At 40.4% G+C, this 19,475-nt stretch overlaps 1 protein-coding gene across 5 annotated transcripts in view; it reads left to right on the top strand.

Moving 5' to 3' along the window:
• Window positions 1-19,475, top strand: part of MSRB3 (methionine sulfoxide reductase B3) — a 147,214-nt gene that overhangs the window by 115,622 nt on the left and 12,117 nt on the right. For all 5 annotated transcript variants that reach the window (XM_077833359.1, XM_077833374.1, XM_077833351.1 and 2 more), the window contains one exon: window positions 18,188-18,285. In XM_077833359.1, coding sequence (XP_077689485.1) covers window positions 18,188-18,285 — 98 coding nt within the window. The remainder of the gene's footprint in view (window positions 1-18,187; window positions 18,286-19,475) is intronic.

Below are 19,475 nucleotides of genomic sequence, written 5' to 3'. Positions count from 1 at the left end.
TCTACCTAGTGCCACGCTAAACCTTAATTTTCTTAATTATTGATGGTTGGCAAAGGCATGATTCTGTTGGCAAAGTCTATCTTGCTGTTGACTCTTCTTCCAGTCAAACGTATAGTGGATTCATATCCCCAGGTTTTTCACTCAGAGTTTTTGGCAGAATTTTTGCCGGTGAGATACCAAACAAGTCATAGTATGTCTGATATATGAATTAATTTTGTTTCTGTGATTTCCAAACACTTCACAAATGCACTAGGCACTGTTTATGTAGCGTGTCAGCAGAGTTTACTTTCAAATAAATACTAAAGTGAAATGAAGTACAGCACTGTCTTTGAATGCAGTGCATGATTTTACACTTCATTAAGTCTATTTTTTGTACTAGTACATAAGTGGCAATTGTACAGGTAAAACGCAGTGGGGTGAACAAAAAGGTGTTCCTCGGTTGAACATGCTAAATAAATGTATCCATTTTTAATGGTGACATTTGACAAAAGGACCAGTGCTATGACTGTTTGCACAAGTTTTATGAATCTGCTTATTTTGTAGTTGAGTAAAACTATTGTTCTGTCTAAGCCACTAAAACAATCTCTTGTACGTCTGAAACCTATTATATTCAAAATACCTCAAGGAAGAATACATATAAATAGCTCTGTAATGGGAACTTTTCTTCTTTTCCAAGTTTGAAGAGTTTTTATAAAATGCTCAAACAGACTTCCCTGTTATTAGTTAACTGAGGCTTGAATTTTAACAAACCTGTTAAATAAAAATGGCTACCCTTTGTTTTGATATTTTAAAATTCACTTACATTTCTGGGATAGACCCAAAAAAAATCTTCCTCAAGAAAACCCTCATAAACAAGTAAATAAACCACAATAAAAATGGTTACCTTAAACTACTAAACTCAAGGCTAGTGAAGACAATGGGGTTGCACAGGCAAAAGTGAGGCATAATTTGGCCTGCAGTAACTTTAGTTACTGGTGGTGGTGCCTGAAAACGAAAAAAAAAATCATAGCTTGACTTTCATCTCCTAGAAGCTGAGTTATGTCTTCTTGTATTTCATGCTCTTGTATAGCCTGGTTTATTGTTTGATTTTTCATTTATAAGAAAGTAAACTAAACCAGTAATATGAATTTCTCAACAATTAAGAAGTAAATTTAAATTAATAGGTGGCAGCAGAAAAGCAGATATTAACATACATTTTGTTTAAATTAACATTGTTTATATTACTTGTGACATGAAACGACTGTGTTTGTATAATATATAATCTATATATTTAATGTAAAATCTGTTTATCTTAGGCATTTATGAAGTGCCAGTCTACGTAGGATGTAGGTAATGGTCACGTAGATAACCATACAAGAGCAATATTAGAAATAGTATTTTAATCTTTATTTCAAGAGTGAGGAATACATAAACTAGGAGATTATGTACAACATCTGCCCAGCTGAATCATAAATCTGAATCCTTGGATCCATCACATTTTTTGTAACTTCTGTTTTTGTATTATTAAGACAAATACAACACAGACTCCATTGGGTCAATTTGACATCTATTTATAGTTCTCTCTCTATCCTCTGCAGAGGTCATGAACAGGCAGTGGAGGGTTGCTTGCACTATTCTGCCGATACGTTGTTCTTTTGATCGGGAGGGATCTCCTTCAGAGGTGACAGAGTAGTGTCAATCACCATTCAAACATTTGTTCTCTCTCCAGGGATCGCAGATGGGAGTGCCAAGAATGAGGATGTCTTTTGTCATTTGGATACCTGATCACTAGGAAATGAACTGAATCACCAAATTATTTTGCATAAGTCCTTTTAAACAAATATAAATCAACATCTAGACCATGAAAGGGACATCAGAGGAGAAATCCCATTGAAGACAATGCTGAAACTCCTGTTGATTTCACTGGGGCCAGGATTCAGCCCTTGGTGATTATTATCCTGTTACGACAGACATCTTTTTAAAGAGATTAGAATTAAATTCCACAATTGACAAGTGTAAAGATATGAGTCAAAGTTTATAACATTTACAAGGGAGGGGAAACTGTATTGCATCTCTGACATAAACCAGCCAACCAGTGACAAGGAATTAGGAAGAAACATAATGGACATTTTTACACCTCTGAAGGACCTGGTACTAGCCAGTGTTGTAGATAAGATACTCGATTAAATGGACTACCGTTCTGACCCACTATGGCAGCACCTATGGAGTCTATATCACTGTTTTATTTTGCTGTGCTATTCCTTTGCACCAGAAAAGGATTTTTTGCACGCAAGAATAAAGATGTAGCTGCTGGTATAGGGAATATAGAAGTCTTGAGGCTTGAATCTACAAGGCTGAGAGTGAATTAGACATTCTTCTTCCAGCTGCTGCTGTTCACAACACTTTTGACAGGTAAAATACATCACGCATTCTCTTGTCCATTTAATGTAAACAATTACTATTTTAAGTCCATAATCAAACCCAAATAGAAGGATGCAGACAGACAGTTCAGAGATTAAACTAAGCAGTAGATTAAATGAATGTAAAAGTAGTTTAAATATAATATAAAATGGAAAAAAAAATCGAAATCAGAATGTAAGGTTTCGATCAACCCAAAAAACAATTTTTTTCAGTTTGGGTTCATGGATAATTTCATTTTTTTGTTTCGTTTTTGTTCTGTTTGTGAATAGATGAGATTTCAAAATAGTGACACTCCCCCTGAAATGAAAAATCTGGTTCCTGAGCAGCTCTAGTTTTTACAACTTCGTGCCGAAAGACAGCAAGAATTCTGGGCAAGCACAATTTTAAAAATATTTTAATAGTTTAAGTGTCCTAAAATGCATTCTGCTGATTACAAACAACTAAACATTGCTTATGTGAATTAGTAAAATTGTACTGAGAATTCATCAAAGAAGTCATTGAAAACTCTCCTTGCCCCACACAGAGGCATCCAAAATGGGACACTATTAACCCACCAGCTCCTTATTTTAAATGCTGTATGTGATGTTGAACTGAAGTGGCCAGTCATGCTGTGTATCCCCAAATAATCATGTTGCCAGCTATTGAGTCTAGGGCTTGATTTGTTGCATTTCTGAATCCAAGTAGAATACTGATAATGCTAGTAAATAAATTTAAGGCTCAATCCTGCTAAATGCTGAGCATTATAGCCCGAATCAGCAAAACACTTATGCATATGCTTAACTTTAAGTCTTTGCTTCACTTTCAGCATGTGAGTAGTTCTGTTGACGTCAATGGGACTGCTCACATGCGTAAAGGTAAGTATGTGCTCAGCTGCTATGCTGAGTGAGACCAGAGTGCTCAGCACCATTCAGGATCAAGCCCACATAGCACTCTTCATATTCAAAGCACTTACCAGAAAGTGTCTGTCCTCACAATAGTGTGTGAAGAAGATATTAGAAACACATGCTGTGGATGGGGAAACTGAGGCAAAGGTTACATTTTAGATTATAAACTCTTTGGGTCAGGGACTGTCTTTTATTATATTTCTGCACAGTGCTTAAATGAATGGAGTTTTGACCTGATTGGGGCCTCCAGGCCCTACAGTAATATAAATAATAAATAAATGACTTCCCCATGGCCACAGAGGGGAGATCTTGCCAAATATTTGAGTAGTTTTGAATTGTTCTTTTATCTCACATGCAACAATCCCATGGCACAGGAGAATCTGGGGTAATTTGTTTTTGCACCTTTTTAAAACCAAAAACAAAGTGTGGAGGGGCGGGGGGGAGAGGGGGAATGCAAGAAGGAAAACTTGTTCAGTTTCCTGGTTTGTTTAAGATTGTGGTGCACTACACACAAATTCATCAAACCCCTTTCCTGGTGACAGTACTTCATTACATTAGTTGGATTGGGTATTCACAGGGATTTTCATCTTCTGACTCATAAAATTCTTTTATTTCCTAAACAATTTCCTGTGTCTGACGGGAATTTCATGTCTGTAGGTTTAGCTGGGCTCCTTGAAGCAGTTACTTTCTAAATTACACTGTGCTTCATATCTCCACGTAATACCTGGAGAGCCAGGTCACAGACTGACTCCTGTTTTTCAAGAAAATTGATCCCCTTCAGTACCTTACCTGTAGTCATTTTATTCAGAAATGTGTTAAATCTTTTTGGCTTCTTCCTTTCATGACAACAATGATTTTCACTTGCTGCCTCTGCAGTTTCCCCATGTCTGCTTATGAATATTTGTGTCTAATTCTGAGCATGCACCCCAGTGATTTAATGTTAGTATGTCGCTTGCAGGCCTTTCCCATCAGGTTTTCATCACTCACATGGTGGAAAGGAAAGAGAGAGAGTTACGAGTATATCGGACCGTTTAGCGATTGATGAGAAATGCCTTTTCCCTTCTTGTTTTAGTCTTTTACTACTTTTGAAGGGGGTGAAAGTCAGGTGAGGTTGGAATACCAGAACCTTGTGTGTTCTTGTTTTGAAAGGTTCAGTGAATTGAAGATGATACTTTTTGACATGTGAGTTCCAGAAATGTTTAGACCGATTGTAGTGTGAGCGAGTCCTGCTTATACAAGGAGTTTCATCTGTGTGTCTCTCTCTACATGTAAAATGACTATGCTTTTGTGAGAGTTATGTGATCTATTTGAATGTCCTTAAGCTGAGAAGACTGAAGTGTAAGCCTAAATGCCATTTAAAAATGAATTCAACTTCATTTGGCAAGATGACAGTTGTAAAGGATCCTCAGATCATTGTACTTTGGAAGATGCATATAGCATAGCATGATTCAAAACAGCAAAAAAAGTGGTCTTTTGAGGTAATCAGCAAATTTCTGATTTAGATATTTAAATATTCTGAGCTGACTGTTTAGACCCTGATATAAATTTGTGACAGGAATTCTTGTTTTAGTGAAGACTGTAGCTATAAACCAAAACACTCTAAGAAGTGTCCCTAGCCTCTGTCTGCCAGAAGCTTGGATTGGGTGATGGGGTATGGATCACTTGATGATAACCTGTCTATTCATTCCCTTTGGGGCACCTGCCATTGGCCACTGTCAGAGGACAGGATACTGGGCTTGATGGATCTTTGGTCTGACCCAGTATGGCCGTTCTTATGTTGTTCTTACAAACAGACTCCTTGCTTGTGTAATTATTTCATTTTTAAAAGAGTCACAGATATATTAACAGTACAGTTTTATTTATCAGATTGTTTGGTCTTAATCCTCCACTCTTACAGTAGTTTTACACTGACATTACTTCACTGAAATCACAAGAGCTACTTCAGTATAAATTGTTACTCTGTACCAATGGAGAATCTAGTTTCACATTTGTTTATAATAGTTAAAAATCAGTAATATAGCAGAGCAGTTTTAATCAGCATCAAAAGCTTCACATTAAATAAAGGGCCATAGTGTCTGAAATTAAAAATTGATATAGTGAATCACAGACGCTGACTTTGTCCTTTTCCGAGGGGTGCTCAACCCCCATTCCGCCCCAGGACCTGCCCCCCCCTTCCCACATCTTCCCTCCCCCTACTCTGAGCATGCCCCACCCTCACTCCTTCCCCTCTTCCTCCCCAGAGCCTCCTGCACACCACTAAACAGCTGATCCATGGCAGGGGGGAGGCACTGGGAGGGAGGGGGAGGTACTGATTGGCAGGGCCCACCAGTGGGTGGGAGGCATTGAGGGGGGGAACTGATGGGGGGACCGCTGGTGGGTGCTATACACACACCGTTTTTTCCCCTGTGGGTGCTCCAGCCCCGGAGCAACCCACAGAGTTGGCACCTATGTAGCGAATACTTTTTTGTGATATTTACTTTGAAAACCAAATGAATAAATGAATTGCCGTATACATGTATACAACAGTTTTAAATGGCTGAATGTAGCACATATGCTGGCATTGCATAATCTATATCCATATGTTAAAATGTTAGGGCCTGGGAAAGTTCTAGGGTAAAATTATTTTCGTCTTCAGGAAGATTAGTGAAAAAATATAGTTAAGAAAACAGTCATTTATAATTTATGCCATTGTCGCAATCCACTCACCCCCCACCTCCACATTTTGGTGTTAGAACTGCATGATTTGCTATAGATGTGCTTTCACAAACACAGTTTTAGAACAATCCTCTTATATTTCTATGTAGGCCTTTCTACAAGTCCTGTATTAGCCTGGGCAAGTGGGTTTACTTTCCCTATCAGCAGGTGGAGACAGGAACAAAACTTTAGATGTCACTCTTTCTGGAGCCTGCTTGCTGGATCTCATTCACCAGTTGTTTACTGTCACTACCAGGGGGGACCAGCTCTGTGCTATTAAGTGATTTTCTTACGTGTGTCACGCTTCTGACCTATTCTAGACAATCTTGTTCATGTTGCTAGTAGTGTCCAATTTTAGGTGAGCACCTTCAGCTTCTGGTTCTACATTGTGAAAGCTCAATAGGCCTGGGTCTAGCATTGCAGGTCATTCTCAAATAGCATCCTCACATGTCAAGTTGGCAACTCAGCAGACATTGTTCTTTCTTTGTTCTTCTCCTTCACTGTTTAAAGAGGGGGAAAAGCTAAGATCTTATTAAGGGGCAACAATCCTCTATGCTCCCCTCATGTTCAGTGATTGAAAAGGCCAGGGAAGGGGACTCTTCATTCCTGACACTGTGGAAGATGTGATTGTATGACTCAGCGTGCTGAGAATGTTTTGTCCAGATTGGGTAGAGACAAATACTGCTTGCAGTAAGAAACTTTGAAGGCAGTGCACCAGGCAGCTTCCAGATTGTTTGTGGCAATTATTCATTTGTCTTCTGATTATGGAAATCTGGAAGAAGTATTATAACTTGCTGCCTAGACCCTACCACAATTCATTCACTCCAGAACTGTGACCTGGAGTTAGTTAAATATTTTAAAAGGACCTTTCAGATCTGAGGGCAAAATTCTCAGCTCCACTCAGAAAGAAATAAGTGAAGCTACGTAAGATCTTCACTCTAGATGTTAACATGCACTTTTCTCCCTCAAGAGGAGTGGTCTTGAGGACAGTTGCCTTTCCTTTGTTTTTTCCTTCCTTTGCATTCTCTCCCACCGCCCAAATAATGCCATATCACTTCATCTTAATTTAGATAAAAATGTTGTTCAACTTTTTTCTTGATAGAGAATGTAAGGTGTTTGTGCTGCTTGATACACTCCTTTCAGAATCTGACTACCTTCTTGTTGTAGTGTGAGCAAGTTAAAATGGATCCAGAACCTCTTAGAACTGGAGGGTGTTTGGCACCTCAGAGGCCTGCTAAACCAGCAGCTTCTAGTTCTCTCAAGCAGGGATTCATATAAGAGAGATAGTGTCCACCTGAGCAAGGAAATTGAACTTGTTCTGGAGAGATCTGTGGAATAGCCATGTTAATATTCATTTATTCTTTAGCCAAATTCAACAGAGTAGGTGGTTTTCCTTCTGCTGAGACTACTTTGGATTACAGGATCCTCAGAGCAATGGCGCCTCGTTTTTCACTCTCTTCCTCTTGGGCTTTGTGAACTGATTTGTTCCAGTGCAGTTTTCTTGGTAGGTCATGGGTGGAAATTGTCATCGGTTGACTTCCTAAGTTTTGTTCCAAATTATGAAAAAATGTCCTTGATGAGTAAGAATATTTTGTACCTTTTAAGTTAATTGTGACGTTAAGTATCACATAAATTCTCTTTCAAAGACATCACATTTAATAGGTAAAGTAAACAGAAGGAAGGGAGCCTTACTTTTTTATCATTACACATAATTCTTTCCCTTGTTTAATAACCTTGTCTTTGTACCAAGCTCCATGTTTGTTCAACTGTATGCGGGTGTGTGTTTGTGTGGAATGATGTTTTATGACATGTTGCTGAGTAACAAGGCACATTTTGACTGAGTGTCTCTAATCTGATGATATCCTACCAACTACTAGGGGGTCAAAGCAATTTTCTTATCAGAATTCCATCACTGTGATTCTAGTTTTTCTCTCTAACTGAACTGTGATTGTTCTTTCTAAAATAAATTCCATAGATCTACAGAATATTACAGCCAAAATATTTTAGCACTTTTTAAAAAACAATTATAGATATTCTGTTCTTGAAATACACCAAAGCAAAGTTGTCACAAATGCAGGCCTCTCAAAGGGTGAAAACATGCTTGAATTCCAATGAAGTAGGCTCTGTGCACAGTTGTTTGAGTAAACATAGAAATCAGAGCATTACATACTTGATTACAGCTGGTAAAAAGGGACTTTGTTATATAAGCTCATCAGTAATTATGTCTGATGAATTGTGCTGTTTGATACTTGGTCCTTTTGTACAGGTGCTAGCTTGGAACTCAGGAGACCTGGGTTCAAGTCCCTGTTCTGCCCCAGGCGCCCTGAGTGACTTTGGGCAAGTCATTATCTGTGCCTCAGTTTCCCATCTGTAAAATGGGGATAATAGTGCAGGGATATTGTGAGAATAAATATATGAAAAATTGTGAGATGTTCAGATACTATGGTAATGGGGTCATCTAAGTACCTAAGATTGATATGTTGCACCAAATTGGTGAAAACAAGGAGAGAATCAGGCCCATGAAATTTGAAAGCCCTCAAATTATTTTTCCCTTGCCACCTCAATGCAAAATCTTTTTTAAAAGAAGTAACAAATTTATGAAATATTGCCCAATTAATGTGGCATTTTGCAATGTCTCTTATAAATGGATTTTTTTTTTAAATTTGGTTTTAATATGGATGGCCAGGAAGATAAGAGATTAAAGATACTTGCCTACCTTTTGTAGATTGCTTTCAGATCTGTAGAAGAAAAATGCTATATAAGAGCTAGGTGGTAGTGATGTTAAAATATTAATACTACTTAGGAAAAATCTTTGTGATTTTAGTGGGAGCTTTTCTTGAGTAAATCTTGAAGGATTGGGCTGTATAAATGAAAGGATCTAAGCTCTTTGGGGCAAGATCTGTCTTTTTCTGGTCTCAGTTTGTACAGCACCTAGCACGGTTAGGGTCCTGGTCTCTGACTAGGGCTCCTAGGTGCTACCACAACATAACATAATAATAGTTTCATTTCTAGTTGGATTATGTTGATGACTGGGCTGTATTTATTTTATTCATTTGATTCTTCCCATTAATGCATTATATCAGGTTGCTGTCAAGGCTAACTCACTTAAATAACTACACAACTTGCAGTCACAATTTGATACTGACTTATTTATACTAGATGAAAATTGTGGTTGATTTAGTGAATTATGGCGCTAATACATAATTATGTAAATCACAAGCCACTTGCAAGACATACATTTGCTTTACTGTTCGGGCTCTTATAAGGAAAATAAATCCATTGTCCAAAACTGAATACTTTTGGATTGAGGATATCAGGTCAACAGTAAATTTAAAAAACTATCTGAGACATTTCTTAATCACATTTTAAAATTATAGGTTACACTGCTACACATGATATTATTCAGATCCATTGCTGCTGCAGATCTACAACTGACGTATGTGTCAGATACATGTTTAAAAACAATAACCATGATTTAAAGTTACAAGAGGCACTGTTCAGCTGAGGGGAGGAAAAAACCCTTTTGGATGAAGTGCATTAGGTTCAGTAGTTTTACTGAATCTCAACCAAAAAGAAATCATTCTAAGAACACTGGGGAAAAGATCAGTGCTCCTGCCTACCTGTTGCATTTTAATAAAGTCCACGGTTGGAGATGTCTGATGTAGTCTAGAGGAAATGCAGCCCATTCCTGGCCGTTATGTATATATATATTGAGGTATTTTAGAATATTGCAGAAGGGTTAATGAAGGAGGCATAGCAATAGCTGTATGCTAATATTGTTGTTGTTTTCTAAAGCAAACAGATGCCGTATGTTTTCATTGACCCGGGAATATCTGGGTTGCTCTTGTCAATCCAATTGTTCTGAGTTATTCAAATGTCAAACAAGATTGTAGATGTGAAGTTTCAGACTTCTCTCAGCAATCATTTTAAACAGATTTATCATGCCAAAACTAAGCAAAAGAAATAAATCCAGATTGGATACATTGTTGTGTAAAAAGAAAAGGAGTACTTGTGGCACCTTAGAGACTAACCAATTTCCGATGAAGTGAGCTGTAGCTCACGAAAGCTCATGCTCAGATAAATGGGTTAGTCTCTAAGGTGCCACAAGTACTCCTTTTCTTTTTGCGAATACAGACTAACACGGCTGCTACTCTGAAACCTGTCATTGTTGTGTAAAGACCTGTTTTGACATTCAGAGAACAGCGATCGAAAGAAAAAAATCATTGTCTTTATTTATGACTTCCAATCCTTTACTGCCCAAATGAGAGACAGAACAGCAAGATGGTGATCCTCTCACATCAACAATTATTTTGTAAAATTTCCTTCAGACACAATTCCTAAGCGTGATATTTCCTTGTTGTGGTGGCACAATTCTGCTGATCACAGCGAGTTTGTTAGAGCCCATCCGCTTCTCTTTCCAAACTCCAGGCCCTACTTTTTCCTTATGCTCTCCCACATTCACAGCCTTGCTCTCAGCCCAGCTCCCTACATGTCCCTTCCTAACAATATGGTCTCATGGTCCCACTGAAAGCCTTATGCCATAGGAATTGGACAATTGGGATTGTTTCCTTTCCAGTGGGATGTATATAACACTTGATTATAATCCTGGAAGCTCACAAGATTTCTGTGCCTGATTCTGCTTATAGATACGCTGGTGTAAATCGGGAGTAACTCCATTGAAATTAATTTTCCTTCACTGTAAAATGTGCATAAATGAAACCATAATCAGGCCTACTCTATCCAATACCATCCCAGCAAGTAGTATTTTGAATCAAGGACAGTATTTCAAATCTGGTACAACTTTTTTACTGAAGCGTAAGCAAGATATAGTATAAGAAATATTTTATTTCCTGTAACTGTTCACTGCATAGTCATCATCTAGAAAATGCTGTGAAAATAAACGTGTAAAGCTCACCAAATTAACCAGATCACATCTTGTATTTGCAAAGGCATTATATATAACAAAATTACAGCAGTTGTACCGTTTTTACATCTAGGTTGTGTGTGTGAAGTTAGAGGCTGGTATATGGATCTCTGTCAGACTCGGTCTTAGTATAAATGTGTATGGGGAGAGAGAGTGAAGTAACTTAAAGACCTACAACTGTTTTAAAGTGGAAAATTTATTACTGTATTTAAACCCTGTATGCTTCGTGTTTTTGCAAAGATGTAGTTTCTCAGTGGAATAAGACAAACTATGAGACTCCACATTAAATACTGTGGTTTACAGTAACAAAAATTGTGTTTGAAAAGCTTAAGAGTTCCAAAACCCATCAGAGAAACCAGGCATTTTTCAGGTCAAGGCCCTTTTTCCTCCTGCCCTGCCTCCCACCAGCTGGTGCCATTTTGCCGCCCTAGCATATGCCATCGCTCTCTACCTTTCCACCTGCAAACAGCTTTCTGAAGGAAATGCTTGGAATAATTTAGCAAAAAAATGATGAAGTGCAGCCTACCATTTACTGTCTCTGGATTCTAAAATGGAAAACATAACTGTAAAAATCACTGCTATGGAAGACAGAGAGGAGGTCTCCAATTCACAGGTATCTGAATGGGGCACTAATGCAAAAACATAAAATGATTTGTGATTGCAATTGTGCTGTTCAGGAAATTATCAAAAGGAATATTCTGGACCAAAAAAAACCAAACAAAAACAAAGAAACCACGCTAACTGGGCCTGCTTTTCTAAAGCAGCCTGCAGTTTTGCTTCTGCAAATAATTACAGGCTCACATTTTAGCAGTTAAACCTCTAACTTCCTAATTCGTGGACGCAGGCAGTTAGATGTCTAAGTGCTACAAAATGTGCCCGAACTCACAAAATTGGAAGCAGGATTGAGACTTTCCTTGAAAGATAAATAACAAAATCCAGGGGGTAGACTGTTTTGAAAATATTTATCATGTGTTACATTTATGCTGTAATTTGATGGTTTAAGTAGGAAATATGTTGTGTACTGTATAGGACTCTGCCCAGACGTCAGGATCACCTTATGAAAATATGCCCTGGGAGTGCATATGTTAAGGGTTTTCTAGAATTTTCATCTTCATGGAGAATAAGCTTCCTTCTGTCTTTTTTAACCTTAATGTGATAGAGATCATATGCCATCCGCTGCAACAAGTTTTGATTTCTCTGTCACACACACACACGAGACTATGAGTAGATTTTGTGGGTTGCACTAATGACATCAGACATACTGTATGAGCAGAAACATTTCTGTTCCTTCCTGCTCTTAACCTGGCTGCCCAGGGCAGTCATCAGGTGTTCTCTGTTCTGAAGAAAGCATTCCCTGATGAAGGAGTATGAGCCTCCATCTTTTCTTCAGCAAATTAAGGGTCCTCAGTAAAAACAAATGATCCCAATTTTAGGGCAAAAGCCATGCAGCTTTACAAAATATTTGGGAGAAATCCCAGGTGGAGGAGGTGGAGAGAAGTGTAGCAAATGACTGATTAAATCTGTGAAACCTACTGGTTTAAGAGTCTTTTTGTTATTCAGGGCCAAGTGCAAATGACCTGTCTCTAATGTATGGTTTATACACCTTTTTTAGTGAGGTAATGGATAGAATAACGTTTCATTGTTTTGTATGTTTGCACTTTTGGCTCAGAATGGATGTTCACTATATCTAAACAATTAAATCTGGCATGTAATATATCAGAAACCCACAGAACCAAGGATAAATGGGCCTGATTCTCATTTACACAAAGGCCCCAGGGCCTTAAAGTGAGTGCATATATATAATATATTCCTGTTTTAAAGCCCCTTTCCACTGTCAGAGTGGTGTAAAATGACCTTAGTGAAGATAAGAATTAGACCCATTTTAAATGTCTATAATACAATACAAATTACTAACAAACAAGGCTGTGTGTAACATTTGCATCAGTCCCTCTCAAACTGCATCTTGAGTTCAGGGATCAATGTATTCACAAAAATTTGCAAACTTTGGTTGAAGTTGTTCACTTAGCTGGGAAATCCAAAACTCCCTGTTCCCAGCTTGTCTCCTGCAATTACCCTTCTTCCCTTCCCCCCAGCTGCTGTCCTGTTCTACTCACCAAGCTTACTGTTCTTCAAGGGAAAACACTCCTGCTATTGCTACCAGCTAGATCTGCTGAGCTGGAGCTGATAAATGTCCAATTTTAGTGTGCTACTCTTCTAAAGAAATCACGCATGAACATTAATGAGGTGTTTCTTCCCGGGCACAGTCTTTACAATGCAAAGGATTACAGTTCCTCTCAGTCCCAACTCAGTAGAACCAGCAGAGAGCAGAAATGGGAGAGCTTTTTCTCCCCCGTTACTATTTCCCTTTTGGAAGCATCCAGCCCCAAAATGCCCTTTGAAAAACTGAATGAAGCATGAGTCTATGCTTGCAGCCACCTGAAACCCATGGTACTGCAGCCACTCTGCACCACTTACGGACTTTGGGAGGGAGGAGGAGGTGGCAGGCAGGGCCGTCCTTACCCATATGCAAAGTACACAGCTGCGTAGGGCACCAGGAAATCTGGGGCACCAAATTTCCTGGTGCCTCGTGCAGCTGCGTGCTGCTCCAGCCCCTGGCCCACCTCTTCCCCATGGCCCACGCCCCTGCTCCCCCCCCCCCCCAGCCCCACATTTTCCCACCCCTACCCCAGCCCCACCTCTTCCCGCACCTGAGGACTGAAGCAGGGCCTGGTCAGCACTCACCGGCGGCAGGCAGTGCAGCGGCCCAGCCCCAGCCACGCATCTGGTGAGTGCTGGGGGGTGGTTCTCCCCTGTCCCCCAAGCCAGCCCCACCCCTACAGAGGCCTGGGGCCCCACCCCCACAGAGGGGCTGTGTAGGGCCCCAGAATAGCTAGGGATGACCCTGGGTGGCAGGGCTTCGGTCCCAGGAGGAGGGAGCAGTGATGGGAGATTATAACATCCAAGGGCTGATTTTCACTACTGGGAGATCCACACTGCTGCAATCGATGCAGCAGGGGTCAGTTTAGTGGGTCTAGTGAAGACCCGCTAAATCGACGGCAGAGCGCTCTCCAGTCGACCCAGGTACTCCAGCTCTCGGAGAGGAGTAAAGGAAGTCGACCAGAGAGTGTGTCCCATCAGTGCAGCACAGTGAAGACACCGGGGTAAGTCGACCTAAGCTCCATCGACCAGCTACTTTATTCACATAGCTGGAGTAGCGTAACTTAGGTCGACTTATCCCGGTAGTGAAGACAAGTCCTAAGGGTATGGCCATGCAGCAAAGGAAGAGTAGGTGTACCCATCCTAGCTTTATTCTAGTGAGTGTGAGTAACAATGGTAATGAAGATCTAGTCTGTTCTCAGTAGTAGCAGATGACAGAACGAGGAGTAATGGTCTCAAGTTGCAGTGGGGGAGGTTTAGGTTGGATATTAGGAAAAACTTTTTCACTAGGAGGGTGGTGAAACACTGGAATGCGTTACCTAGGGAGGGGGTGGAATCTCCTTCCTTAGAAGTTTTAGTTGGGGATTGGTCCTGCTTTGAGCAGGGGGTTGGACTAGATGACCTCCTGAGGTCCCTTCCAACCCTGATATTCTATGATTCTGTGGCAGCAGAGGCTTCAGCATGAGCTTGAAACCCGAGTACATACCCAGCAACCAGCATCCCAGACAGACATTACTGTGGCAGCTAGCTTGCAATGAAGCCCATGCTGCCACATCTTGACTCCTATTGTTACCTGTGCTAGCTAGATTAAAACTAGCACACGTAGCCTACTTGAGCTACAGTTACACCTTAAATTATAGTGTAGATGTACCCTAAAGCAAGAAGAGATCTTCTGGAGGTTGCTGGGAAAGGAGGAGAAACAAGAAAGCCCCTATTGTTTTGCTAGTTACACAATACAGACAATAAGAAGAAGCCACATGGGTACAACTGGGTGCCAGATAAGTGTGTTTACTAAATATACACAAACATGCCAGGTCTAGCTAGATACATAATCCAGCTCTGACTGGTTTCTGGCTGCTTTTGAAACATAGTACACAATGAGCACTACTAGAAGGCTCACAAGCTATCCAAAGGATACCCTTCTATTCCTGGTTTCAGAGTAGCAGCTGTGTTAGTCTGTATTCGCAAAAAGAAAAGGAGTACTTGTGGCACCTTAGAGACTAACAAATTTATTTGAGCATAAACTTTCGTGAGCTACAGCTCACTTCATCGGATGCATTCAGTGGAATAACAAATTTATTTGAGCATAAATTCCACTGAATTCATCCAGTTGAAGTGAGCTGTAGCTCATGAAAGTTCATCCACTGGAATTCCACTGAATGCATCCAATGAAGTGAGTTGTAGCTCACGAAAGTTTATGCTCAAATAAATTTGTTAGTCTCTAAGGTGCCACAAGTACTCCTTTTCTTTTTGCCTTCTATTCCTATATGCTACGTTTCCTGCAAGAGGGAGTGAGAGAGGTGAGGGGGAAGGGTACTGGTATGCCTTGTAAGTTTGCCAAATGAATTCAAACTTTCCATCAAACATGCAGCGGTTAGTTTGGTTCCATCTCCAGGCCAACCAAATGATGGTGCCCTTCATGAACTGTACCCTGCAGGTTTCACACAGTTATACTACCAACCTTCTTAATGTTATTAGTTCATCATAATAATACTATAAGAGACCCAAAGAGGCGACGAGGTGGAGGAGATATCATTGAGGTGGAAATGCAACAATTTAGCATTAAGTGGTTGAAAATCTGAGGAACCACTGCTTGGATTTTCGAACTATGTTGTAGTCACTACTTTGCGGGAGCAGATGCCTCACTGGCAGAATCTATAGAACAAGTGACATTCTGAAAAAACAATGTGTACACTGGAAATTAATAAACTAAATTCTAGTCACTCCAGTTGGGTACAAAGGCTGCTTTAAGGGAGTTCAACTCTGTTTGTACAGGTTTTCAGCTGACTTCACTTTTTAAAAGTGCATGGCATGCATCCAAAACAAATAATTTTTTGTGCTAGATGGGAAGACCAAAAGGAAAAGTCTGGAGAGAGGAGGATGGATGATCTTCCTTTAATGTCAAAACTGACATAAACATATCCCCCCAACCCCTTTGCACAAGATAATTTTCTCAGCAAGACACAGATTGCTTCAATCTCTGCAGAGCAGCCTTTGAAGCTTTCTCCTTATTGTTGTGCGTAGGGGGAGGGAGGGTTACCTTTGAGGATTTCTACAACAGTGAAGAGTTCCTCCTTCAAATACTTTCACATTATGAGGAAAATGCTGTCTTCTTTGGGGCTTCTCTTCCTTAAGACTTAGGGCTGGCCAGAAAACAAGAATTCTGCTTCGCAAAACATTTTGGTTTTGACAGAAAAGGTTCTGTTGAAAATTATTCAGCCAGGTCTGCTTAAGACCTCACTCATCATTAGGTGGAGTTCCTTCTCAGGAGATAATTTGCATTGTTGGAGAGGATCCACCAACTGGAAGATAACAATTTTTGACAGGTTCCCATTCTGCAGAATTTTGTAATAGGCTGCTTCTTGTTTTGTTTGTGAAGCTATGTGCATTGTTTGGCAGGGACGGTTTACAGTGTGGAATAATTTATAAAGACATTTGTTACTTTGTAACCATTCTTTTTAAAGATTGACATTACTAGAGGGATTCCAGGTGGGTTTCTCTCTCGCAGGATGTTTGCCTTGCTCAGAGTATTTGATCTTCAGCTTTGTCCATTTTTTCATTGGTCACACTTGGATAACACTTTTAGCCCCTGATCCCCCAATGAGCTTTGTGTGGGTAGACCCCATGGACTTCATTGCAGGTCCTGGTGGGCTCCTACTTGGAACTCTAATTAATATGTTACTGTATTTATCCAAGTTTTTCCAAAAGGGTGAGAAATGAACCACTCGGGGAGGGGCTGTTTCGCTCTTACATGGTTTCTTCCTCAAAAGTTTTCATCTACACCTTACACAGTAAAATGTAACTAAAGATGTGCAGTATTGTTCCGCATTGACATGCTTTCCCTGCACATATTGAGACCATTTGATAGCTTCCACACCTCCCTTTACTAAAAATCTTGTGGGAAATTCTGTACATCCTGTATTCAGCTGTGCAAAGTGATTTGTAGCTGCAGCTACATTCTTTAATGACTTACTGCAAGGCATTTTATAAAACCATTAATAACAAATGTTTAACAGATATTAGGAGAAAGAACTTTGGTATGTGCGAGCATATATACACACAGAGAGACTGGTGTGTGTATGTGTATAATGTATGGGTGAGTGACCTTAGGGGATTGCATGAGAGGGGCAGGTATCTGGTGGTGATCAGGTGTGTATGGGTTTTTAGGTGACCTTTCAAGTCTCTCAGGCAGATTCTTATGTGGAAGCCCAGCTATAAGCAACACAGCCCTTCGATTGCTATTTAGGTGAACTAATCAGGCTGTGTGAGGGGAATCTGCTGGGACACTGTAGTTGCAGGGGCTTGGGTTCCCCAGTCCCTGTGTTGGTGAGTAGGGGGAGACTAGGGAGCGAATAGTTAAAGAATGAAGGGTCATTCTTCAGATGATGATGTGCAGCCATGACTTATAAATAGGGGTCACAATATAGTGCTCTTAATTGTACCTGAGGCTGCTACAGAAGGCTCAGATAGCAGCTGTGCTGAAGAGCACGTGTTTCCATCTGTGCATGGCAAAGTGAAGTGAGGTCTTTTGTTTTGGATGTAGGCCTTATGCTTATCCATGCCTTTGTTGCCCTGAGATTAGACCCCTTAATGCTCTCTACTTGGGGCTGCACCTGAGACCATGCAGAAGCTGAGCTATTCCAGAATTCAGGAGCCCTTTAGTAAGTGGGGCTTTCCACTGGAAGCACATAACATGCGCATCCTATGAGCTAGTGTGGTTGCCTCTGGGCAGCTGAGTGGAACCCAAAGTATTTTTTTTATTGATCTTTAAAGGCTTGCATGGTTTGAATCTGTGTCTGGGTTACCAGAGCACCCATCTCTTTACCTGGGCTAGACTGTCGCAGTTGCTATCTGTGGAGGTGCATGCCAGGGAGCTCTGCAGGTGCAGAAGAAGGGCAGTGCTGGCAGCTTGTTCTCTGAGAGGGTCTAAATGTGAATAATGTATTATAATTGTACATGAGTAATAATGTATTATAATTGTACATGCAAGGTAACGGGTGTTTCTGAAAATGGTACTTAGGCTCCTAAGTCACGTAGGTGCTTTTGACAGTGGTCCCCTCAATTGTTGGTAACGCAATCTGACACAAAGATACTGAAGCTCTTGATTTCTCTTGTTCCTCTTTTCCAGGTTGGCCTTCATTCTATGATGTGATCAGTCCTGATGCAATTACGTTCACCGATGACTTCTCTTATGGGATGCACAGGATTGAAACAGGCTGCAGTCAGGTCAGTATATAGCACTGAGACCATTCTGATAGTAAAGGCTGCAAATATTGTTACAGCACCCTACCCTTTCACTGTGACTTACAAAGCTTTTAGTTCATTAAATACTAATAATCTTAAAATTGCGTGGTGGATTGCAAGTATGACAGACAAATGGTCCAAGCAAAGTACAAAGTGCTAATAAGAGTATGCTTAAACACTGTTTAACAGAGCATACATCATTGGCTTGAATCAGTGGTGCCAAGTATACAGAAATTGTCTTGTTGAAAGGAATCCCGTCAATGCTCATCCCTGAGCTCCGCTTCTCTACCTCCATGTACAAATGGTTTTGATAGAGGTTGGAAGCGTTGTAGCGACTATTTGTGTGCTGATACCATCACTGTGCATTACTGAAGAGCAGCACTAACTGAAATCCAAGACCCATTCCCAGGTCAATCTTAATGGCCACATCAGGTAATCCCATCTGCCATAATAATGAACTCAATAATAATGCCAGATGCTCCGAACTTTCCATTATCTGTCTTGTTCTGCTTGCTTTCATCCATTATGATGCCCAGCTTTCTGTGAAGTGAATGGCATAATCATTATATAGAAGGGAGGGGAACTGCTGACTTGACATGTTACAAAAACACCCAGCAACTCTCAACCATCCACTTCTAAATCCTCAACCTCCTTCTAGTGAGGGTGCAACAGCTTCATTCATGCTATATAAATCTGCCTTTGTGTTTCCAGACAGGACCAAGGCTGGGATAACCGATTTCAGCATTGCTGAAATATATCCTGATTATTCTGTGCTCATACAGGAATGCTTAGAGCATGTTAAGAAAGAGGCTCTCTGAAATGATGATGATGTCTTCTGGGGCCATTTCTGCTCCCACTAAAGTCAATGGCAAAATTTCAGTGAACTTCAGTGTGTGCAGGATGAGGCCCAAATTGCCAGTGCCTGAATCAGTCTGAAGGGAAATATCTACTGATATAAATGGAGAGAGGCTGGGAACAGGTATTAATACCTGGTGGCATGGGCCCCCTGGTGAGGGCCTTACATGCTAATTGCACTTCCTCCTCTCTCCACTGTGGAATATCAGAGCTAATTTTGATTCCATTAGGAGTCTAGTTACAGGCTGCTGAGCTGAATTCACTTTGCGCTAATGGTGCACCAGCACTGGGGCTCCCCTACTACAAGCTGAAATCAC

This window comes from Eretmochelys imbricata, chromosome 1, assembly GCF_965152235.1.
Source record: "Eretmochelys imbricata isolate rEreImb1 chromosome 1, rEreImb1.hap1, whole genome shotgun sequence".
NCBI lineage: Eukaryota > Metazoa > Chordata > Testudines > Cheloniidae > Eretmochelys > Eretmochelys imbricata.
The sequence above is the reverse complement of the archived record's forward strand: the minus strand, read 5'-3'. Positions and strand labels throughout refer to the sequence as shown.